The following is a 24,478-nucleotide window of genomic DNA, read 5'->3' on the forward strand; positions in this document are numbered from 1 at the left end:
AGCTTTCTTAATTCTGTGAGAGTTTGGCTAGAGCTTAATCTCAAGCTTCTGAGTGTTTTTTTAAGTACTCTGGTTAGTATTCACAAAGGTGCAGGTTTTCGTGTTTGGAATGTGTGATCCTGCTTAAAAATGACTGATAATTGTATGATAAAATGGTACGTATTGTAAAGCTGCACCAAGCTTGTGTGGATGTTAAGTCATTGCCGGGTTTCCCAAACTAAATGCTATTCACAGTCACTTTTTTTTTTTTTTTTAATACTGAAGTTGATCTTGGAAGATGGAACTGTTAGTGCTAAGACTGAAGAGAAAAAGACAAACCCTGCCTGAATTGCTTCTAGAGACCAAGTTGTACTTTGCTTAATTATGGAACATTCCATGACAGTAACACAACATGAATGTGAGAATTTGGACAGTGAATTTCCTCCTGTTAGTTCTCATATATAAGCTTCTCCCTTGTGCTTGCATCCATCATATCATTAGCATATGCCATCACCTTTAGTTCCAATTGACGTGTGGTTTTTATTTTACCTGACCATTATTTTTCTGTAGATAAGCTACTGTCTTACATATATACAAGTACAGCAAATAGTCATTTAGTGTTTGTTCTTGGGTATGTAAGCCAACATTTACTTCCTCTCTCCTGTTAGAACTCTGTTGCTGTCTAGTTCTCACAGAGAAGCATGCTGGCCTTGACGGGAGTTCAATTAGCAACGCATTTTGTCGCTTGGACTACTCCGAACCATCTGTGTGTTTCTCGGTACTTGTTTGTGCAAATCTTGAGTATTATCTTTGGTGTCCTTTCATTGTAAGCATGAAGAACAGTGAATGGGCTAGTCAGGCAGATAGCCAGCTATTTGGTGTTTGTGGTAACATTCATCGACGAGCTGACAAATGGTAGCATATTGCTGTGGATTGAGTCCTATGTGGTACTTGCTTTTGGGGCTTGCCACACAAAAAGAATAAAAGTGAACAGGGATGATGTTTCAAGGTAAATGCCTTGCTCTTCTGCTGGCAAATTTAGTGACACTAATAGGATCAGCACCGGAACTACTACTCAATACTTTTCTTCAAAATATTTCCCTATACCATTACCATTTAGCATGGTGATACATTTTTCATGCAGTTATTTCAAACTAATATACAGATTCTAAACACCAAGATCAGTTCTCTTGTAACTGATAAAGCTGCTTGTGAAGCAAAATGCAGAAGCTATGAGCACTCAGTCTTAGTTTATGCCTAAAAGTAATGATGGTTTTATCCTTTTAAATCTTTGAGGATTTTGCATGTAATTATCTAATCCAAATCTCGTCTAAACTCATAGTTCTTTTAAATGCCAGCAAGGTACCTGAAAGCTGTCAGGCACTCTATGAAAGCCTTCTGACATACATAAAATAAAACAAAGCAAAGCATGGCTGCAAATGAATATCTTTTGTGTGCTACTTCTTTAGAAAAATGTGATTTTTTTTTTTTTTTTTTTAACGTTTGTATACCAGATTAAGTATCACAATACAATATATAATTTAATAATAGTTACCACTTACTCTCTTGAAAAATTCTGGCAATCAGCCTCAAGAAGATTCAGACTTTCTTGGTGTTGTATTAGTGTGTAATGTTTCTACTGGCATTTCAGTTCAGATAAATACTGTTAGAAGAGAACATCTTAAAATTAGGAAGTACTGACTAGCTGAGCACTATAAAACTGGATGGCCTTGCTTGGGGGATAGAGGGGACTCTGACAGTGTGTGAAGCAGTGTCCAGTACCAAGAGGCTGTTCTGCACAGGCTGCAAGCACTTTGCAAGAGGTAACCAGGTTGTGCTTCTCAGGGCTTTAACCCAGCGGAGCTTGTGTCATTGTAATGATAACCAGAGCCTTGCACCACTGAATTTCTCTAACTGATGTTGATGAATGATGAAGAATCAGATCATTGAGCAAGAGGCAGACAGAGTAAGCATGTGAGCGATTGTTATAAAAATGGGAGGGAAGGCATGGCAGAACTCAAAGGGCTGACAGAAAATGTGTCAGAGAACACAGTGTCACCTTTTGCTTGTGAACAGCAGAACTTTGAGGTTTGGCTTCCTGCAGAATTAGGATCTACCTCCTTTACTAGGCTCAGTGAAATAGCCCCCTGCCCTTCCCACTGTACTAGCTTCCCTTTTCTGCTATATGCTTCCTTTCTTCCCTCTTCTGTGTCAGTACTGCTCTACTGTCCCTCTGTGACTAGGGACAGCAAGGAATGTCTGCTTTGCACCTTGGTATGTGCTGATTGTCCAGCTAAGCAGGTGATTGCTGTATTCCTGCTATAGCCTTTCCCTTAGTGGGGATGATACCGTGGGTGTCTTTCCTATTCACTGCCAGTTTTTTAATAAAACTTGTAGCAACTTGGTATCTTTGGACTTCAGTGAAATTTGATAAAGGGGATATTAAGTGTCTTTACTGGGATCAAAAGGTACCAGGCAGGAGGAATGGGCTCAGACTGCCAACAGTGTGATCACACATACCTTATTTCCTTAGGAAACCAGACTGAAAAAAAGCATTCACGGGGGTGGACAGTAAGAGGAAACAGGCCAGCACAGGAAAAGGGAGGCAAGGATCTATAATTGGAAAAATTAAGACTGGAGTCAACAAAGGATGGAAGAATTAACAAAAATTTACATTTCTAAAATACACGGAGAATTTCACAATCAGGCAGCAAGAGGATTGTAGTTTAAAAACTCAAGTGTGGGTTGTAACAGGTATTTATCACCCTAGTAAGCAGGTTGGGGCTACCTGGGTGTGGGTATCTCTCAAGACAGGTATACAAGCACTGACTTGTTAAACCTGTCAGCCTGCTGTTTTAGTAACAATATCACAGGAATGCTGTTTCTTTGAAAAGGGTGCACAAAGGGCAAACAAGTTATTTGATTTCTAGAATGTAAGTTAAGAGGGATGGTTGAGGGAAATGGTAAAACTTGCTGCTCTTTCATGTTCTTCCTCCAAAGAAAACATCTTAAATAAAATACTGGATCTGCCTGGTGGGAGTATGGCTCCACAGACAATTATCTGCGTCATTTTGTTGTTTCCCTGACATTAATATTTTGCAATTCACATAGTTTCCTACCACAGTGTTTTCTGAAGGGGATGAGCAGATAAAGAGAGCATGGTGGCAGATGAATTTCTCTATGACCAGGCAGTTTGAATATACCTCCTGGGTAAATTTACCTGAACGTTGTCATCATGTTATATAATGAGTTAAACCCCAAATCACTTACAAGATCAGTTCTGAACTGTGAAGCTATCTGGTGCAGAGCAGTCCACTATATGAATAGGTTGTCCAGAGTGGCCATGGAGTCTCCATCCTTGGAAGTTTTTGAGATGTGACCAGACAAAACCCTGAGTAACCTGGTCTGAAATCAATATTGACCATGATTTGAGCAGGACGTTGGATTAGAGACCTCCTGAGGTCCCTTACAACCTGAATTGTTGAAAGAGACCTTCAAGTCTGTGTATTATTTTCCTGCTGTTGTCACATTTATTTAAAACTTTAAGCTGCCAATGATACAAAACATCAGATGTTCTTGAGCATTTGGCAGCTTCAACTGAGTGATTTTTGTGACTCTGAATTTCTGAAAGCTTGCACTGCCTAACAAAATACACAGGACTCCTCAAATTAGAGTCATTGGGTAACTCCACCACTGAAGCAGTAGTTACCATAAACCCCAGAAGGTAGTCTTTTGTCCACTGTAATGTAAAGGTACTGGCTTTTGTGATTCCAGATAGTAAATTATTGACATAAATTGAATGGTTCAGAATCTGAACAGAAAGTAAAAACCCAAAACATACCTCAATACTAATCTTTTTTAACCACATTCTAGCTTGGAAAAAGTTGTCCTATTATTTTTGAGGGTGGTATTGGCAATACTACCATCCTTCCCTGACCTGCTTTCTCAAATAAGAGGGAATTTGATGCATGCTTTGAGAGAGGCTGGAGGTGTGCACCCGTTCCAGGGGTAGCAGTGCAGAGTGCCCAATCTGCTGTGCTAGGTCATCTCCTCTGACGTTTCTTGCAGCTTTTAGTTGTTCTGAAACAGTCTTCAAATATCTTTTTATTAGGTGGCATAATACAAATTGACTGCAGTGTAGATGCACCAGCTCACAAACCTAAATCAGAGACCTATTTACCTATGGCTGTGCTTTAAATTATGTTTTCAAAATATTCAAATCAATGTTTTCTTTTTGTGCAAATAAAATATCCTAGTCCCATCTATCAGGGTGTTATAAATTGAGACCACAATGGATCATAATCCAATTATAATTTTATTAATTATAGCAAGTAGAATATGAGCAAAGACAGCGCTGGACGACAGGGGAGTCTGCGCTCCGCCAACTGCCGTACTGATCAGTTCAAACAGTTCCTTTTTATACATTTTTACATTCGTGGTTGTCTTTGATCAGTACCCCTTCTGCTTGCACAAGTATCTGGTTTGTGTAAGCAATTGCGGTTATCTTGTCTCACGCGGTCATCTTGTCTCACAGGTTATCTTGTCTCACACAAGCGGTGTCTGGCAGCTATTTGCATAAGCAGTTTTTCTGTCTTTTGCCGCCTAACCTTTACATTGAGCTTAACATAAATTTCAATAAACAATACCCTTAGTTCATAGTTTCTTACAATCCCCCCTTTTTCTTTTATCCTATTATTGTTTATTAGATGCTACTTTCATTTTCGTCACTGCAAACAAACCTTTTTCCACAATTCCAACATTTATCATAACACTCTCAAGATAATACCTTACAATTACAATCATAGTTTTCACGTGGCATAACGCATTCACAACCATCTTTTCCACCAGGAAGCTCCTAATAGATCATCCCACCATTCTGAGTCTAACATTGAGGGTGTTTTCAGAGCACCATAGGTAAAACAGCTCTTATTCTATCTGCTATGTGCAGTTGTCGCCTTAATGTTTTTGCCGTGTGTTATTTATTCCTTGCTTTGTTCAGTTAATCCAACAAGTTGTGACCAACATGCAATTTGCTACTACTGTTTCACCTGTTGGTGTTAAGCAAATTCGAGCTGTGTGCCGAACTGCACAGTCAACCGTACTATCAGACACTCTGTAAACAATAATCAACAATTTATTAGCAAACAAGAACCTGAAATAATTAACTGTATAACAATCCAGCAAAGTCCCACGCGACACAATCAGAAAGAGAAAAAGTAAGAACCAAAGATATCAGCACTGTCCTTTGGATGTTGTCCTTCGATGTCTTGTTACCCTTACTCACGGGGCGATAGCGACAGAAAGATAGAGTCCAAGAACAACAGCCACGCGCCGCGCGGTAACTCCTCTGATCAATAGCATTTTCTTCTTTGAACTATAAGTCTGTTTCCATCACCTCATCACGGTTTCGAGGGCGTCTTAGTTGTCTTCGTGATCTTGGAGGATTGGGGGGAGGAGGTGATCTTCTCCGATACCAGCCACGAGACATTCCCTCGCATACCGCGATGGCAACGACAGTCACCACCAATATAATGAAAAATCCTAACAGCAGGCCGGCGCACACGGGATCGTCCCCTACTCCCATCTTCCCAAGATTGCAATCCAGCGGGATCAGTAAGATTAGTGGGATAGTCCAGCCCCAGGCTAGCGGCTTGACCGAGGAAGGTCCAAGTGCGCAATGAGCGGAAGTTTCTCTTCCACCCAGAATGCCTGTGCTGCCTAGATCTGGGCGGGCCTGGCAGGTGTTTTTTGCCATCCGGGTATAGCCGAACTTTCGAGACCCTCCAACAACACAAGCGCTTTGGACTGGGGGCGTGGAAATCCATTTTCCTGCTGCGTATGTGGACCCTGACTCCTGATCCCTACAGACCAGGCAGGTTCGCCACTCGCGCTCTCACTCTTGTACCTCCGATACCGCGAAAACAATGGAGCGTGCTTATGCATGGGCAGCAATTTATTGTGCAGCCTTGATGTTGGTAGCCCTCACTTTGTTTGCCTTTTTACTACATATCTTTTGCCCTTGTAAATGTTCCTCTTTCAAGTGCCCATGTAGTTGTATCTGCTTATGTAAACCACCATCTCCTTTGGTTAACCATGTCGAAAATTCTGTTATAGGTCTTTTCGGCGGTTTTTTGGTACTGGCTGTTTTACTTCTGTCACATCTTTTACTTGGATTCTCTTCTTCCCACTAAAAATATCTCCATCCACCCTTCTGTCTTTGGGAAAGCAAAGCCACTCTGATGTTGGACATAACAGTAAAGCACTTGCTGCACAAATTTGCCACTATTAAAGCAAACCATACCAGGATGATTAGCAGAGGTCCGGTATAACATATGCTCCCACCTCTCATGCCTATGGGGTTGCAGCCCACAGCTGAGAAAAAGGTCTTCTTGGTGGCGAGCACAGAGGTTAACCCGGTCTTGCCCTCTACTGTTTAACAAATCCGTGTGTTAAGAGTTAGTCAATTCAAGTGCAGCTCCTTTGTAGCCACTTCCTTTGTTTCTAAGCAAAGCAAAATTTTGGCACTTTCCGATAGTGTCCTCCCATCAACTCTCAGGGACATCACAAATTCTGGGGACTAACCTCTTTTTCCCCGTAAATCAAGGTTACAGTTCATGCCCCTTCCCTATACAGTTATAAGACAATTTTCTCCATCTGCAAGAAATACCACATCCGGTAACACATTTCACATTCACACAAAACCCACGCTTCATGACATCCATGCATACACTCGAGACAAGGTATTACTCAATTAGGTTGATTTTCTAGCAATGCCTAATTGACTCCAAAATGCTCATAATCTCACATGTCTGTCAGTTAATGCTCGGTAAACGCCAGCTTTTCCCTGACAGTTTTTTTTGTTTGGTTTTGTCTGTTTTTTTGTTTTTGTTTCCTTATACAGCAAGTAAGTAAATGAATAAGTAAATTTTCACAGTGTTACCTCTGAACCCAGTCAAAAACCCAGTCAAACCACTGGTTAAGAGTCATTCAATCCCCTCCTGATGAATTTACTTAGTCCTTTGAGGGTGACTTGTAGTTGGTCAGTTGATGGTACCACAGTCCACTCCTGAGGCTTTTCCACCGGTCCTTTTCCTCAGGAGGCAAGAGTCCACCCCTTTTCTTTTGTTCGGATCGCTGTCTCGGTGGTCAGCAGCACCTGAAATGGACCTTCCCACTCGGGAGTTAATGATTAATCTTTCCACACTTTTATCAATACCCAATCACCTGGTTTTACATTGTGGATATTAAAAGCCAATGGTGATATTTGAGGCAGAAGTCCTTTCTTTCTCAGTTTCATTAAAGTGTTACCAATGTTTCATTAAAGTGTTACCAATTCTTATTACATACTTTCTTACATACTGATCTCCTACTTCAGGGATGACAATATCCCTGTCATTACTCATACATAGTAATCCAAACATCATTTCATAGGGAGAAATACCCAGGTCTGTTCGTGGCTGAGTATTGATCCTTAATAAGGCCAATGGCAGGCATTTAATCCAAGACATCTGAGTCTCAATCATTAACTTAGTCAAGGTTTGTTTTGAAGTTTGATTCATTCTTTCTCCTCTTCCAGAACTCCGAGGATGCCATGGGGTGTGCCATGCCCATTCGATCCCTAAGGCTTCAGATAGCTGTTGTATATAATTTTTAAAATGAAATGTGTTCCTCCGCCCAAGTCTATTCTTTCTATTAATCCATATCTGGGGATAATGTTTTCCAGTAACACCTTGGATACCATGCTTGCCATTGCCCTTGGTGTGGGGGATTGCTTCCACCCAATGAGTTAAGTGAGCCACTAATACCAACAAATACTTCCACCTTTGTATTTAAGGTAGCTCTGTTAAGTCTACCTGGAGGCTTTGTATGGCTAGCTCCTATTCCCCAGCCACCTTTTTTTTTTTTTTTTTTTTTTTTTTTTTTTATCTCATTACCTTTTTGTTCACTTTTTAACAAATCAAACATCGATCAACTAGTTGTTTAGCCACCATATATATATTCCTATACACCCATATTGTCTAAGGAAATGATCACAAAGTGATTGTGTTCCCCAATGTATTTTCTAATGTATTAATGACAGAATTTCTCATGATCTGAATTTCTCATGATCTTGTTTTGTTTAACATCTGCCTTCCATCTGCTAAAGTCCATTTTCCTTCTGAATCTTTTCCCCCCTTATTTTTAAGTATATCCTTTTCTTGTTCTGTGAAATTTGGGGCTAAATTCTCATAATCCCCTGGTATTATTACCAATAAAACTACCAATGATGATTCTGTAGCTGCTTCTCTGGCTACTTAATCTGCTAAATTATTCCCCCTTGTTTCCATTGATGCTCCCCTCTGATGTCCTTTCACATGCACAATTGCAATTTCTGTGGGGAGCTTCAGGGCTTCTAAAACTTCTCTGATCAGCCGCTCGTGTACTAGCTCCTTCCCTTTTGTATTTATAAGCCCTCTTTCTTCCCATATTTTTCCAAATGTGTGGACCACTCCAAATGCATACTTTGAGTCTGTGTACACTGTCCCTTCCTTATCTCTCAAATATACCAATGTCTGTTTTAGGGCATAGAGTTCACAGACTTGTGCTGACCACCCAGCAGGTAATTTCCCCTTTTCAAACACTTCCATCTTCTGCCTCTCGATAATTACATAACCCAATATTTTTCCTTCTAGGCATCGAGAGGACCCATCAATAAATAGTTTTTCTCTATAGGGCAAAGGTTTATTTAACAGATCTTCTCTTATTTTCGTTTGATAATTTATAAAATCCAAACAGTTATGCTCTGGTTCCTAAATATCCTCCCCGATTCTCCTCCCATAATTCTAGTAATTTAACCACTAGTTTTCCTTCACCCAGCACCACACCTATTCCTAATTGCACTTGTAAATCTCTACCTAGCAAATTACATCCTACCCCTGGCATTAACAACAAATCATTAACAGCATATTGATCTTCCCCTTGTATTAACACATTCTTTATAACTGGGACCAAAAACCCCTTCACCTTTAGCCCCTACAGCCCAAGTTGTATCTTTTACATAATCTTCCTCCTGGGGTCTTAATTTCAAATTTATCAAGGGCTCTTCTGTTGGTATATCCCCCAGGAGGTAGAGTCCCTGACACCCCTAGTGATTACCACCCTCATCCTGTTGGGTTACTTCAAACACCAACAGGTCCCGTATTCTCTGGGGGCATTCTTGTTTATAATGCCCCCCCTTCCCACAATGAAAACATTCCCTTGTGATTTCCCTAGCCAGTGGTGCCTCTTGGTTCCACCTTCCCTTTCATTCCCTTGCCTGTTTCAAATTGTGATTTCCCGTCTGAGATTTCTTGTGTTTATTTCTAACAGCTTCTTGTGCAGTTATCATAATTTTAGCTTTAGTTTTAGCCTTTTCTTCATCCTTCCTAATATCTACTTTCTGTGCTTCTCTCAGGAGTTCCTCCAGACACTTATTATAATGACCTAGAGTCACTCATATCTCTCCTCCGCTCTTGTTCATTCTGATTCCACTGCAGAGGGGTTACAGGGAGTTTCCTTTCCCCGGGTATCCCCTGCTGATTTTCTCTCTCCCATATCCACATTCCAACCGTTCTGATCATCTGTCTTTCCTCAGGAGAGAAAAAAAAATTCCCGTAATCGACTGCATCTCCTCCCATGTATATATATACTGGGTCCCAAAAATTGATCAATCTTCTCTGACAGCCCCACAGGGTCCTCTAAAAACCTCCTAAATTCATTCTTATACGCCCTCACTTCTACATTAGTGAGCGGCACATCCACAAATCCCATCCCCCCTTGAATTCCTGCCGCTGGGACTTCCCCGCAAGGGATTAACCCTAGCCGCCCCGTGCTCCCTTAAACGATTTCCCTTAAATCATGTACGAGCCGATATTTCCCATTTGGTTTCTTTACAGGCAGAATGGGGGTGTTAAAGGGTGACATACAAGGCTCTAAGATTCCTTGTGCTAATAATCGATCAATTTCTGGTTTTAATCCTCTCCGTCCGTCTAGGGAAATGGGATATTGCTTTACCCTCACAGGTATGTGGGGTTCAGAAACTTGGATTTTAATCGGTGGGATTTCCAGTCTACTAATTGTGTCCGGAGAGTACCAGACATCGGGGTTAATTTGTTTTTGCTCATCCACGGTCAAAGGATAAGTAGACACTGTTAGCTCTTGATTTTTCACTTTAATTTCTAATTGTAATTCAACAATTAAATCTCGTCCTAGCAGATTAAATTCTGCTTCAGGGACGAGCAAGAGTTCACCCATTCCAAATTTATTTTCAGTTTCGAATACCACATTTTTGATTTTGTTTACTTTAAATGGTTCTCCTTTTGCCCCAATTACTTGTACTTTTTCCGGGGAAATTTTACATCCCTCAGGTATTTGTTTAATAGTCGATTTTTCAGCCCCAGTGTCTACTAAAAAGGTGAACTCTTGTTTATGGGGACCTATTTTTAATTTTATCAAGGGCTCATGATGACTCCGGTCCCCTAAGATATAGAGCCCCTGGCTCTCCTATTCCGTTTTCAATATTTCCTCATCCCTGATCCTTTCTCTGCAATTCTTCTTTATATGTCCCTTCTTTCCACAGTAAAAACAACATCTCTGTTCCTTCTTTACTACTACGTTCCCTTGTTTCGTTCCAGCAGATCTGTGTTTACCAGTTCGTCCTTTACGGTCCTCTCTGACCGCTGCTACCATCATTTTTACTTGTCACTTGCTGCTCTCTTTCTCTCGCCTTACATAGACTTTCTGAGCTTCTCTCAATAATTCATCCAACCCTCTATTCTGCCAGTCTTCTAACTTTTCAATCTTCTTTCTGATATCTTCCCATGATTTTGCCACAAACTGAGTTTTGAGGAGTGCTTGCCCTAAAGGGTCGTCTGGATTTACCCCAGAATACAGCTGAAGGGCTTTCCTCAGTCGTTCCAGCCACTCAGTAGGGCTCTCATCTTTCTTTTGCATTTCATTAAATGCTTTATTAATATTCTGGCCACAGGGTACTGCTTCTCTAATTCCCTGAATTACTATAGTTCTCAGGTCCTGCATATGAGTTCTATGCACCGGATCCTGATTATCTCTATTAGGTCTTTGGAGTGGCCATTTAATATCCGCTTGAGGTCCCTGGGCATGTTGAGCATCCCACAGTCTCATTCCTGCTCGTCTAATCATATCTCTTTCCTCGGTAGTAAATAATTGACCAAGGATAGATTGCATCTCATCCCAAGTATAAAGGTTTGGTCCAAAAAATTGATTTAATCTTTCTCCCACTCCGAGTGGGTCCTCAATTAAGTTTCCCATCTCGGTTCTTTTAAAATCTCATAGGTCAGCCGAGTTTAGGGGTACGGAAATATATCCGATCACGGGTTGAGGTCCCCCCATGGGTATTTCCCTTAGGGGGTACATCTGAGCTGCCCCTTTTTGGCTTCTAGTTACACGTCTAGGAGGAGGGGGAGACTCTTGTTCCGACTCCGGTGGGGGAGTGGGCGCTCTGGGGACCTCTGGAGGGGCTGCGGGAGCAGGAGGGGAAATGTAAGGAGGGGGGGTTAGAAGGGTTTCGTCTAACCCTTCCTTCTTTTTCTTTTGTTTAGTTTATTTCATTCAGCGGGTAAAGTCTAGCTCCCAGTCTTTTTAGCCACACTCCCGCATACTGACTTTCTTCCGGGTTAAGGGGTTTTTTATTATTAACCCAGAGATTTAATTGTTGCCTTATCCAATCTTCTTCTGACCCGCAGACTGGCCAAAAGACATTTTTAGAAATCTTCTTCCCTCCCCATATCTTAGTACAATATTCTATCATTTTCTGCTTATCTTTCCCTAGTGTTCCAGGGAAATATCTCCAATTGTCTAAGATATATGCCAGAGGGGTATTCTTAGGTACAGTGGGTACCCTTCCCATGGGAGTCGAAGGCTTGCTGCCCTTCGCCCCCATCTTCTGGATTATCCACAAACACACACTCACTTGCTCCCCTTGTTCCTGGCCCAGTCCCTCGCGGGAAATGGGAAACGCAGTACTTAAGGGTCCGCACTCGCTTGGTTCAGTATATCGAACCTCTCATTCGTTATAATCCAGGAAACCCAATCCCGCCCGAACGGTAAACCCGCGAACAAATTCGCAATATACTTACGCATCCTGCGTCTTCGTCCGGACTCCCGTGCACAGAATTTTTATGGGATTTTACCGGTTTCTCCTTTGCTCATTATTCTAGAATTTAGGTTCGTCGGTAAGGTTGGGGTGGGCTATCAGTCGCGGGGCCGCGGATTGCCGCGGGGCGCCTCCCCGGAGGACAGAAGCCCACCGTTCCTTATCCGAGTCACGGCACCATGAAATTGTTATAAATTGAGACCACAATGGATCATAATCCAATTATAATTTTATTAATTATAGCAAGTAGAATATGAGCAAAGACAGCGCTGGACGACAGGGGAGTCTGCGCTCCGCCAACTGCCGTACTGATCAGTTCAAACAGTTCCTTTTTATACATTTTTACATTCGTGGTTGTCTTTGATCAGTACCCCTTCTGCTTGCACAAGTATCTGGTTTGTGTAAGCAATTGCGGTTATCTTGTCTCACGCGGTCATCTTGTCTCACAGGTTATCTTGTCTCACACAAGCGGTGTCTGGCAGCTATTTGCATAAGCAGTTTTTCTGTCTTTTGCCGCCTAACCTTTACATTGAGCTTAACATAAATTTCAATAAACAATACCCTTAGTTCATAGTTTCTTACAAGGGGAAGAGGAGAATGTGATCAGAATAGAATTTGTCTGTGGGTGGAGTATTATGTATTTCATCCATACCCTGGTTTTAGATGAAGAAATAAATGCTGGCATTTCACTTCCCGTTATGAATATTGATCAAAACATTGACTGTCACTGTTTTGTATTATATTCTTGAGACCACAAATTTCTTGGATCCTTAAAATTAGGTTTGTTGTGGGTTTTTTTGTTTGTTTTTTTTTTTTTTTTTTTTCTCCTGTGGCCTTATGGAGAACACCCTTCTTCCAAACAAGTATAAGTACAATAATGCAAAATCAGCTTGAGAGAAAAGACAGTTATGCTTACAAATATATTGCATGTAGAATGCCTCTGCCAAATTCTGATTACAGCCTCACAGTCATGAATAAACAAACTCTTGCGATTACTCTCAGCTAATGTTACCCTGACAACAGTATATATAACAAAATTCAGTAATCACTACCAGCAAAACCCCCAGTACAGCTAAGGCTTCTGTTTGCCAGGATGAAATGCTTTCATTAAGTATTAAATCAACTCCAAATCATAAGTCCTGCTTTTAATATTAGGATCGAAACTAATCAGTAAAGTGTAATTATTCGTTCCAGTATATGGAGAGAAGTTTGCTTTGGGTTTCCTATTTATAAAATAGTGATATGTGAAAGGAGAAGTTGGAGCTTTTTACCAGTTACATAGTGGCAGGTATATCACTTGGCATCTTCCTGGCAAGCAGAGAAAACACAGTTCTCTGATACTTTTTGGTGCAAATTTCTGCTCCCTCAGTTTTGCCAGTTTTGTGCATGCTGCTGATCTCGATGATAGAGGGTTGAGGAGCAGCAAGCAGGAAAGCAAATTGGAAATATTTTTTGATTTATCTTACTAAGAGGTAAAAATTGTGCAATTCAGCACTGAAAAGCAGCAGGTCACTTCCTGGTGTAAACAGGGTTCCAAAATGCTAATAAAGCAAATATCAGTTTAAATTAATTACTGGTGTGTTGCCTCCTCTGAGTTCTGATCTGCTGCGTAACCTCTGTTGTAGTCTCTGTGATGATGAGATTCTGTGGATATTAGGTTTTCTTTTCAAATTTTATTTACTTTTAAGGAATTTTAGATGCCTTGACAAAGACTTTACTTTTTCCGTTTCAGGGGAAATCCTATCCAGTTTAAAATTTTTCTGTACATTCAGATATTCATGTTTGGTGCTAAATTTTCCAAGAGAGAGACCACTGAAGTTGCAGTGTTTCTGAACACCAACACCTGCTAAATACTAAAAGCCAGTATTAGTTAAGTGCACAAATAGCTTGTCAAAATAGTAACTTCCTTTTAGGAGGGAATACTTTTTTTCATTTACATTTACTCATTCCTTTTAGTATGTAGTACTTCAGTTGACTAACTGGGATGGAAAAAGCAGGAGCAACCTAGGAGTCTTGCAGGTTTTGAATTGAAATGGTGGTAAGGCGAATGAGGTCTGCTAACTATTTCTTCTGTTTACTCAAATTTAAGTATGTGCTCTGCTTGATACTTATTTATTACCTTTTAAAATATAAAACTAGTTGAATTCACTTGCTTTAATATGACCTAATGCATTTCTAAACCAAATCCCAATTTTAGCAAGGTGAATTTTGATACACTTCAATGCAAGGAAAACTGTAGACAAAATAATAAAATATTTTGTCACCAGTTGACAAAACAAAGTGAAAGAAATAAGGGGATTTTTTTAGGTGTACAAGACAGCTTAAACTAGCGTAGGTTTGTGTTTTCCTGTTTTGAAAGTTGCTTGTGATCCTTCTAAAGCAGTAGGGTTTTTTATAAATACTGAAACAAATTATTTTGGTATTCTGTCTACTGGCTAGAATTATTGCTAAAATTGATTTTATTTTTTTTTTTTTTTTAAAAAAAAAAAAAAAAAAGAAAGAAATAAAGGTCTTATTCTTGGGTTAGTAGCCTCCAGAATTAAAAGTACTGGATTTCATTTCCTCTCCCCTTGAATTTTAATAACAGAAGCTGGTGTTCTGCAACATTAGTCTAACGACCTGCATTCTGTAGTAACGATCCATAACTCAATCATGGAACTTTCACATCTATTTCTTATCTGTAGTTGCATTTCCTCAGTCTGCCCTGGTTGATGGGAAGGAGGCAAGAGAACCTTGCAAAATAATTGATATATATCACAGCTCTCGGCAGTGTATAGATGTCTGATTGGACTGGTATATGTTTTGAACTGGTTTGAGTTGCTGTTGCTGGGCAGGTTTCTTAGAAACAATTTGGAGTTTTGGGATGACAGTGTCAATAGCCTTGTGGTGGGGGACACTGTGATAGGCATTTCTGCCCAGCTGAAATGGGGAATCTAGCAGAAAATCTAGCAGAGCCTCATTCTTAAATTTTGTACTTTGGATAGGCAAGAAACATCCAGTAGAAGGTGTATTACTTGTGGAAGAAACCTTTTCAGTAACACCTCTTCTAAGTACAACGAATCAGCTTGGCTATTCATTACAGCTATTTCTTAATTTTATTAGCTATTATATGAATTTTTGCTGAGTGATTTTCAAGCTTTCCTGGTAAGACTTCATACTGAAGTCTGTAATCTCCGGTTCAGGCTTCCGTATCTTCTGTGTGTTTGTAAGGTTTGGTTTGTTTGTGTTAGCATCTGAAACACACTGTCAGGGCAGCGACCCCTCTTGTAGGAATCCTGTTCGGCTTATAACTCATTAGCTTAATGATAATGTAAGGTGAGGTAAAACAGGAGTCTGGGCTGAATTACAAGTAGTAGTTCCATGATGCTTTATTCAGTTGCAAATGGGAAAAATACATGTGTTTAAAAACTTCCATCTTTTTAGTCTAATGTTTGTGATGAGGTAAAAAGAAATCTTTTTTTGTGCCTAGTTGTGTAAGCCGCTGCTTTGCAGACACTATACTTGCTCTTGTGCAGTTTAGCTTGTACCACTGTTTTTCCTTATTGATTCCGTCTTCATAGAGTAATGAATTGTAACAAAGGTTGTATCTAAATAGTAATCCTCATCCTGTGACATACTGTCATGCCAAATACTCTGAATGGGAAAAGAGAGGAGAAAATGGATGGGATCTGCAGGTACAGTGGAATTTATCAACCAGGTATTTTGAGAAATGTCTTGAATCCAGTGGGGCCACCAGAATAAAGTATGGCTTAGTTAATAGCTGAACATCTCTTAGTCTGCAGCCCTTCAATACTTGGTCTAATTGACATTTGGTGAATACTGCTTAATATAAAAGATAGTTCAAAGTAAAAATCTTAAATTAGCCACAGATCATGTAGAAAATTGTTTCAATGCTATTGAGTAGACACAGCTATCTCTTGTGAGTGGGTCATTAAATCTTTACCTGGTACTAGCTGAAATAATAAAAAGTAAAGCTAAACTCTGTTTAAGAAGGGAATTATTGTAGTGTCTGAAGGATATAATAGATTTTTCTGTAGGGTTTATCAATAAAGAGTCAGCTCTCCCTTTCACATGGCCCTTCATTGATTCACAAAACCCTAAAGAAAGGGGGGAAAAAAGTCCTTCTGAAAGTCTACTTTGCTCTTCACTCACTGGCAGCAAGGCAGAACCAATCATATAATTGAACTTTAAAAAAAATTCTGTGTTAATTAAACAGTAAAATTAATATTTTTTCCTTTTATATTTCTAATAGTAGTTGAAAAACTATTATTGTACTGGATATGCAATGAGTACTTTTGATCTGTTTTATGAATTATTTTGGCTTACAATTTATCTCTTCATAATCGATTTTTTTTTTTTTTTCCTTAAACAGCAAGACCATTTACAAAATTGGTAAAGGAAATGCAACTCCATCGAGATGACTTTGAAATTATAAAAGTGATTGGAAGAGGTGCATTTGGTGAGGTAAGAGAATTTTACTCTTGGTTGTAGTAATGTCATTTCGAAAGCTTGTGCATCTGATTTCTTGCTACAGTTGGCTTGTACTTGTCCTTAAAGATAAAAGATTCACACCAATGTGTTAAAATAGTTCCAAACATGGGATGTAGGTAGGTACTAGTGATAGGTTCCTTTGAAGCAGGGACCTGTGTCCAGTTCTGCCATTTCTGTGACTGGCTCAGTCTGACTTCAGTGTAGCGGAACAAGTGTCTCTTCGATGTGTGTATGAACAGGGTGGTCCCACCTAGCAGCTGCACAGCTGAATTTGGGATCTCTTCTCCCACTTGCCATATGTACTCTTCTGTGCTGCTATAATTTAACACAGAACTGGGCTGCTTCTATGGTAGGAACGCAGAGGCTGCTCCACCCATCTGCCTGTCTCTGTAGCAATCTGGTAATGTAGAAAGACGCATTTGGCTGCCTCAAAGGCTGTTCCCTGTCATCTTTGAAGATCAAAGGCTGCTGGATCTGTTTTTTGGACAGCAAGTTGAATCATGCTGGGATGATAGGAACGCCTTGTGTTTTGAGGACTCGCCAGTCCCAAGACCCTGGACTGAAGCTTTACTTCTTAATAGGCTTGACAAAAGTCTCAGCAGTCACAGAAGTCTGATAGGGCTTGTTCACTGGCAAAAGCATTCATGAGCGTGTCCCCTCCAGTAGGCATAGGATACCTGAGACTACTGGAGAACCTCAAAGACAACCCTTTCAGCATTTAAGTATGTGTAACTGAGGCCATAGCTGTCAGGTTATTAACTAGAGAATTTCTGGAAGTAAAAAAACTCTTGGACTTCTTTCAGGAAGCTTCTTCTAAGCAGTTGGACACTAAAATCAAATGTAGTGACAGCCATTAGCAGCTCACTTTTGCCCATTTGCACTTAGTTACAACTTCTGCTGTTGGTGGCTAGGGCTAGTCTTCCTTATCTTCATCTCCTGTTGTCTCTGCAGAGAGCAGGACTGTGGGCCCTGCAGGGCTTTCCTTCCAAGCATGGTGCGCCCTGGACGCATCAAACTCTTTCACATAGGATTTGATTGAGGAACAGAGGTATCACGGGCAGACCAGAAGCTGAGCTAGAAAAATGCTAGGGCCCTACTCGACCTAGGTTCAGAGAGCAGTGAGGTTTGTACGTGCATATGCAGTTGGTAGTGGATGAAGTAATAGCTTCATATCCACATAATTTTAAACTGCTTCAGAGTGTGCTTTTGAAGAAAGTGGACACCTAAACCAGGTATTGTTTCAAGAACATCTCTTCATCTGTACCATCACCTAATGATGTGATGAGGTAAGATGTAGTCAGTAAACGTGTAATCATCGTGAGCATAGCTGCTTACAGAACTTGAGCATTTTAAGTAAAATGTCAAGATAAATAGTAACAACTTGACCTGTAATACAAGAGTTCACTTTCTAGTGGATGTTGAACTTGATGAGTTGCAACATTTGTTACAAAAAAGGAAGTGTTACCTTTGGGTAGTGGAAATACTACATGAAAATTAGTTGTTTGTTTCACTTGAGTGTTTGTTTTTAGCTGGCACATATTATTTGAACATGGCTTTTAGAGATAAAAGTTACTGCAAAGAGTTTGTCAGGAAAAGACAGAAATAGGAAAAAAAATTGCTAAGTCTAAGGAAGGGCTGAAAGCTACAGATTAAGTACAGAAAAGAGGTCTGAGCAGAGTGGTTTATGAATAGATAAAAGGCTTAGAGAATCAAGACAGTAGTTGGTAACTGTCTACCTCTCTCTTAGGATTTTGATTCAAAGCAGTAGCACAGTTTTGAAGAGAGTGCCCCCGCTTACTGCGGAATGGTTTTGCTATGCATGACCTGGATTTCTTTTGGAGGAAGCTGAAACTAAACCGGAACCTCCATTCCAGGTGTGCACCAAATGTGCTTCTGGCCCCAAGTACATAAGAATCACTGGGTTTGACTCTTCTAACAGCTTCAAAGCATGTTTGGTCTGGGACACCAGGCTAGATACAGTCTGAAGCAAAGTTCCTGAACTGCATGCAGTATAGGTGGGAAAGCTCATCACAGGCTACTTTCATCTGTTTTTCTGGTCTTGCTGTGACTAATTACTTGCTATAGTGGCTGTGACCACTGATAGCTAAAGCATTTTAGATTAGTGTTTTGACAGTTTGTCTTTTGATGGGATTAGAAGTGGTTTCTGGATCTTTTCTGAACTAGACTTGTGAATGCTACAGCTATCAAAAATTGTTTCAGGTCAAGGGAACCCTTTATAGAGACTTGCAGATGGAATCAGTGTTAGGGGTGCCTTCACATAGTATAACTTTAAGGAAGAGTTGTTTTCCAGAGTACTTGCTCTGTTCTTTTTGAAAAAGATGCTCTTCTCCACTTAAGGAATTGACCAATTGGAAATCTCAGTACAAGAACAGATGAAGTATTTATATGAATTTCAACAGATTTCACTTTATGCTTCCTAGGGGGTTTAGGATGACTTTTCTTAGCTTCAGATCAAGAGTCTTAAAGTGTATAAAAGATACAAATTCTGGGTAGACACTTGTATTAAGTGTTTGGAGTGCTTGAATCAACAATGTCTTTTATATTCTTTCATTTGGAAAAGCATGGAACTTAACTAAAGCAATTTGTACATCCTATCCCCCCACCAGTAGAAATGAAATTTCACAGAACTGAAATGAGAAAGTGTCTTACTTTCATCCTTCTGTTAGAGCTGTGAGTGATCACAAAGTCAGTGGTGTTAGTTATCTGTCAGTATCATGTTGCCTTGTTCATCTTTTAATTATAAAAGCTTTAGTTTCTAGTTGTAGCAGCTTGAAATTTTTGATCAGTTTAAATTATGCAGGCATCATTGATTTCTTTTTTTTTTTTTTTTGCTTAATCCCACTTGCCAGAGAATATTTTGTGCTTTTTGCTTATGAATGAATCCTTTGACCCTTGTGTATACTACACTGCTATAACTGCCAAATATTATAAGCATTATACAATAGTAATTATATAAAGGCTGACATTCTATAATAAGAAAATAAAATCTAGTTTCTTGAGAGGCACTTGTGACATCTGACTTCTATAAAGCAACACTTCAGAAAACTGAATGGGGGAGCTGCAAGTAATTTTTTCATGGTATGTTCATACATACATAGCAACTACATTAGAATTTAGTTGTTAGGATTCTAGTGCTTATAGGATTATTCATTAGTTCTTGTTTAAAAAAAATAAAACCCGAAAACAACTATCTGCTAGAAATAAATGTTAAAAATACTTACAAAATGTTTGTTAGAATACATAAATAAATCAGAATTAAACTAAACACATTCCTGTTAAAATTAAGTAGTTTAAATGCTGAACAGCTAAACAAGCTAGACTTCAAAAAGGATGAAAACTACCATCCATTCTTCTCAGTTTAGCTACTTTGGACTTTCTGGAGAATTTCAGGGGCTTTAGATTCCAGAGAACTTCTGCATAAGTCACTAGCTTTGAAGAAAGGTAGCTTAAACAAAACAAAGTCATGATATTAGTTATTAGTCAGGATCAGTGGTCAATTTTTGCCACACAACATGTAAGCCAAGGAAATATGGTCTGTGACTAGAGAAAGGAATGAGACCACATGTGAGCTTGTCCCTGTGAACACAACTGCAAAATCAGTATCTAAGGCAGATTGATATAATCACCAGTGCATACCTTTACTGGCATGTCAGTGCCTTTTTCTTTCTCCTTTTCAAACCAGCAGAACTCAACCTGGTTCTTTACACTTTTTCTAGCAATATGAGGAAAAATCCAACAGATAATCCAAAACCACCTGAGTGAAAGTTCTTATATGACTGAAGATCTGAGAAAGCAAGAGAAAAAAAAGTTTCTTAAAGTTCTCATTATTATGCTAGGACAGAAATAGCCTAGCTCAGAACTTAGAGATTTCTTCTCTAGCCACCTGACAAAACATGCAGTTCTCTTTTTCTCATGAGCTAAGCCAGCCATTTTGCATGGTAAATTGAACGTTTTGAATATCCTTTACAGCAATATTTAAGGCACTGACTCCTGTCGTCACTAGCTTGAGAACATAATTTAGTTTTTTCAGAAGCTTCATAATTATGAAGAGAAGTTTGAAATGTTCTTTGAGTCCGTGACAGCTAGAATAGCATATAATTTGGAATGCTAGCTGTTAGAAGGATAAAATACTCATGGCTCTTCCCCATCTCCTACGGTGTATTCACCTGGGAGCGTACAAAGCTGGGTGGAACATTTTTGTGAGTGCTCCAATGTTACTTTCAGTCGGTTTTTTTTTGTGGGTCATACAGGCGGGTAAGTCATGTGCAAAGGGGCAACATCCATGAGGAATAAAACTAATAATAATTAAAAAGCCCCCTGAAATAAAATCAGAATTTAAATGGTGTTCTGTAACCTTAATTCTGGTTTCTATTAATAAAATTAATGTAGAAGTCTGTCTTTGTAGGCAAGAACAAATACGTTGTGTAGGGTGAAGTTTTTTGTTAACTAGAGAAAATGCACATTCTGCAGGAGATGATTTAAAGATACGAGCATAGGATGGAAAACTCCTTTGGCTTTTAGACCTTTAAAAAAACCACACCAAAAACAAAAAACCCAAACCCACCTGTAGTTTGAAGGTTGCATGTGCCTGACTACTCCTTCTGTCTAGAAACACTGTGGACCGTTATTTGAAATGAAATAATGTCCTGAGAACCTGTGCTTGCTGGGATTGTGTTTATCTGAGAAGTTTATGCCAGCCTAAGAAGTGCCTTCCGGGTGCTTGGTGTTTGCCTCTGCGTGCTAAGGGAATACTAATGCTGCAGTATGGGCAGGGATAGGAGTAGAATCCTGTGTGGGGGGACTGTCTGGCTCTAAATACTTGCACTTGCTCCATTGGAAGCTTCATCTGACCTCTTAGTAATGTACTTGTAAATCTTTAAGATGACTTTTCCTCATCTTGTGTATAGGACCGTTTAGGCACACTGCTGTAGATTAACACACTTAAATGAAGAGCAGTTGTTGAAGGAAAAACTGCGTCTAGATGTACCTTGTTTGAGAACTTTGATTGTATAACGTGGCTGACACCTCCTGGAAATTTGGCAGCATGGGACTGAAACAATTGTTTTCCTTCCCTTGTTTGTTAGCAAGGATTTCTTGAATGAGCAACACTTACAGTGGTTCCAGCGGAAGGGTGGAACTGCTTGGTCTTGCTTAGCACAAAAATAACTAAAACTCTTAGTGTGCCCCACCTAAGTGTTACTGCTCTTGATGGATTAGAAGTACCTTTTCATATAAATGCTGTTCTGTACAGACTTGATCTGTGTAGAGTTTAGTAATAGTACATGTCACCTTGACTCAGGATGCTTAGTCAGAGTTCTAGCTGGGATCAACAGACACAAAAATGTGTTTCCAGAAGAAAATAAATAATGCTTGAGGGAACAAGACGGATCCTCTGTGGACCACAGGTTTCTGATCAATTATGTGGTTCCTAATCAGAGATATTCTGGCTGAAGGTGCAGTGAGACTCAAAAGTGAATATGCAAAACCTAAGCTTCATGAGGACAGTCATACTTGGCTGTGAGATGCAGAGCTGTTTGTGCCTTGTCCACTGTGTGATCACAGCTGTGGGGTACTGAGTTTAATGTTTTTATCCACTTCTAGAAATTAACCTGGGGCACAGGGAGCCTACAGCCTGCAGTTAAGGCTGTCTCACCTATTCAGAAGCTTTGGGGATTGGTATTAGGTACCCAGCAGGGACTGTTCCTTCCTACATTGTAGAGTAACAGAATGTGTAAGTATTGCACACAATATATGACACTTTTCATCCAGCTATGCAGAGTCAAAGCATTCAGATACAATGCAGAAGAAATATTTAATTAGCCTTGCTTTTCTACAGTATGCTCTTCACAAAAAAAAAAAAAAAAAAATCAAAGCAAGCTATTTTCTGCTGTGGAAATGGACGAAGAAAGAAGGTGCTTTGTTTTGAAAATGCTTCAAAAGGGCTGCTTGCTATCTTAGTCCTCCCCAGCTCCGTGTCAGTTTGTATGGCAGCACCAAGTTACTATGGTGACAGTCAGGTTGCAAGGAGCTGGAGAGACACAGTTCATTGTAGTGCTGCTGCCAGATCAGCCATTTGTCTCTGCAGTCCCCCCGACTGCTGAGGAAGAGCTGAGGTGTTACTCAGGGCCTTTATTCGTTTGCAGAACCTTTCTGGCTGGCCCTTGGAAGTGATTTCTTATTTGCACAACATGAAGATTCACACCGTGTATTCAAAAAAAATGATTTTGCTTTGGAAATGTGCACCGTGACATATGAACTCGACCAAAAGATGCTGTTTGCTCATTTTAAATGTAAAATAGACATAAAAATAAAACCTGGTTGAGCAGTCCAGACCAATTTTTCCTCAAAGATGTGGTATTAAAACTGTTAACTAATGAGCCATGTATCAAAGACTTTCCGTATCCGATAGTATCAGAAGGATAAAGCAGTTCCTGCAATGTTTTTTCAGTAGCTGGTGTCCAAGATATGAATAGAATGGGTCAGAAATAGTAGTGTGAAAGTGGCATATACAAGCTTTAACTGCGGGAAATGACTAATATTCAATTATGAATCTGGTAATAAGACATTACAGATAAATCATTTACATCTGAAATGACATTTTGTCTCTTCTCTTGGTTGAAAGGCTTGTCTAAAATCTCTACTCAAATGTCTAAAGCTATTGCAAGTTCCTGCCAAAGGTTAATTCATGGTAATTTTACACTATTTTATCCATGTAATTTTATTGTCCATTAGCCTAAGCAGATCTTTTTTCTTTTATCATCCTTATTACTCATGTCCTTCCTTACAATTTTATTTGTAGGTAGCAAGCATATGCACCTTTTTTTTTTTTTTGAACAAGTAAAGCTTTTTCTGTTCCCACAGTAATACGAGAGGCTCTTTAGTTCCTTGATCATCTCAACAGTCGTCCTTCACACCTGCTCCACATAAGGTTTATTCCTCTGAGGTGTGGTTTCCAGTGAGTTTGTATTTCTACAAGGCAGTAATGTTTACCCCATCTCTAGTGGTGTGTATCTGCCTATGAATTCCAGAGTCACGTTTGTCTTTTTCTTAACTACCTGCTGCTATGAACTGATTGCGTGAGGATTATCACCTCTATCTCTGTGTTCCTCTTCAGCTGAGAACTTTCTGCGTTTGAGTTTCACCTTATTCATGAAAGTCCAGTCCTTGAGGATAAGTTTTACCCAAAGTTTTAACGTGCCATGAGCATGAATAGTGTCCTGGTTAGCTTTTTTATCTTTGCTTTGAAATTAATGTCAGCACAGTTTCCAAGAAGTCTTTTTGTTAACTATCTTAATTGTTTTCTGGAAATCCAGTCTTGCATTTAAATTATTTCTGCACTTTCTTACGCCATACTTACAATTTGCATAAAAGAATATTTGTAACTTGATGCTGCTTACTAATGCTGATCATGTCACTCAGAGGGCAGAGTACAGCGGTGGGAGGTTCTACCATGTTTGTAGAGGCTGTTTTGGCTCCGATTCCCTCCCTGTGGGTTTCGTCAGGGCATGAGGAAACGTGGAACTTTGCTTAGGGTGGCTTTGCATGTTGCAGTCCTAAATGTTAATATCAAGTGGGTTTTGAAGATCAAAATGCAGGAAGATACTTCTGTAAAACAATTCAAGGGGCAAAATACTAGTGTAAGGGAAAGAAAGAGTGTTGTTTTCGCAGAACAAGTCTGATAAAGGAGAAGCGATTCACACCTAGCCTGTGGCCAGGAAGATAATCGGTCCTTTTGTTAACTGTGATGACCCAGTACTTGGAACTGGTTTTAGGTGGATGGAGATACCAAAAGGCTTGGGGAACCTGAACTTTTGAACTTTTCATCTTAGTATGCGG

The 24,478-nt window shown here is 39.7% G+C and overlaps 1 protein-coding gene across 6 annotated transcripts in view; it reads left to right on the forward strand.

Moving 5' to 3' along the window:
- Window positions 1-24,478, forward strand: part of CDC42BPB (CDC42 binding protein kinase beta) — a 110,041-nt gene that overhangs the window by 21,413 nt on the left and 64,150 nt on the right. For all 6 annotated transcript variants that reach the window (XM_042798995.1, XM_042798996.1, XM_042798999.1 and 3 more), the window contains exon 2: window positions 16,503-16,594. In XM_042798995.1, the coding sequence (XP_042654929.1) occupies window positions 16,503-16,594 (92 nt within the window). The remainder of the gene's footprint in view (window positions 1-16,502; window positions 16,595-24,478) is intronic.

This window comes from Tyto alba, unplaced genomic scaffold (genome assembly GCF_018691265.1).
Source record: "Tyto alba isolate M040663 unplaced genomic scaffold, T.alba_DEE_v4.0 Super-Scaffold_29, whole genome shotgun sequence".
Classification (NCBI taxonomy): Eukaryota; Metazoa; Chordata; class Aves; order Strigiformes; family Tytonidae; genus Tyto; species Tyto alba.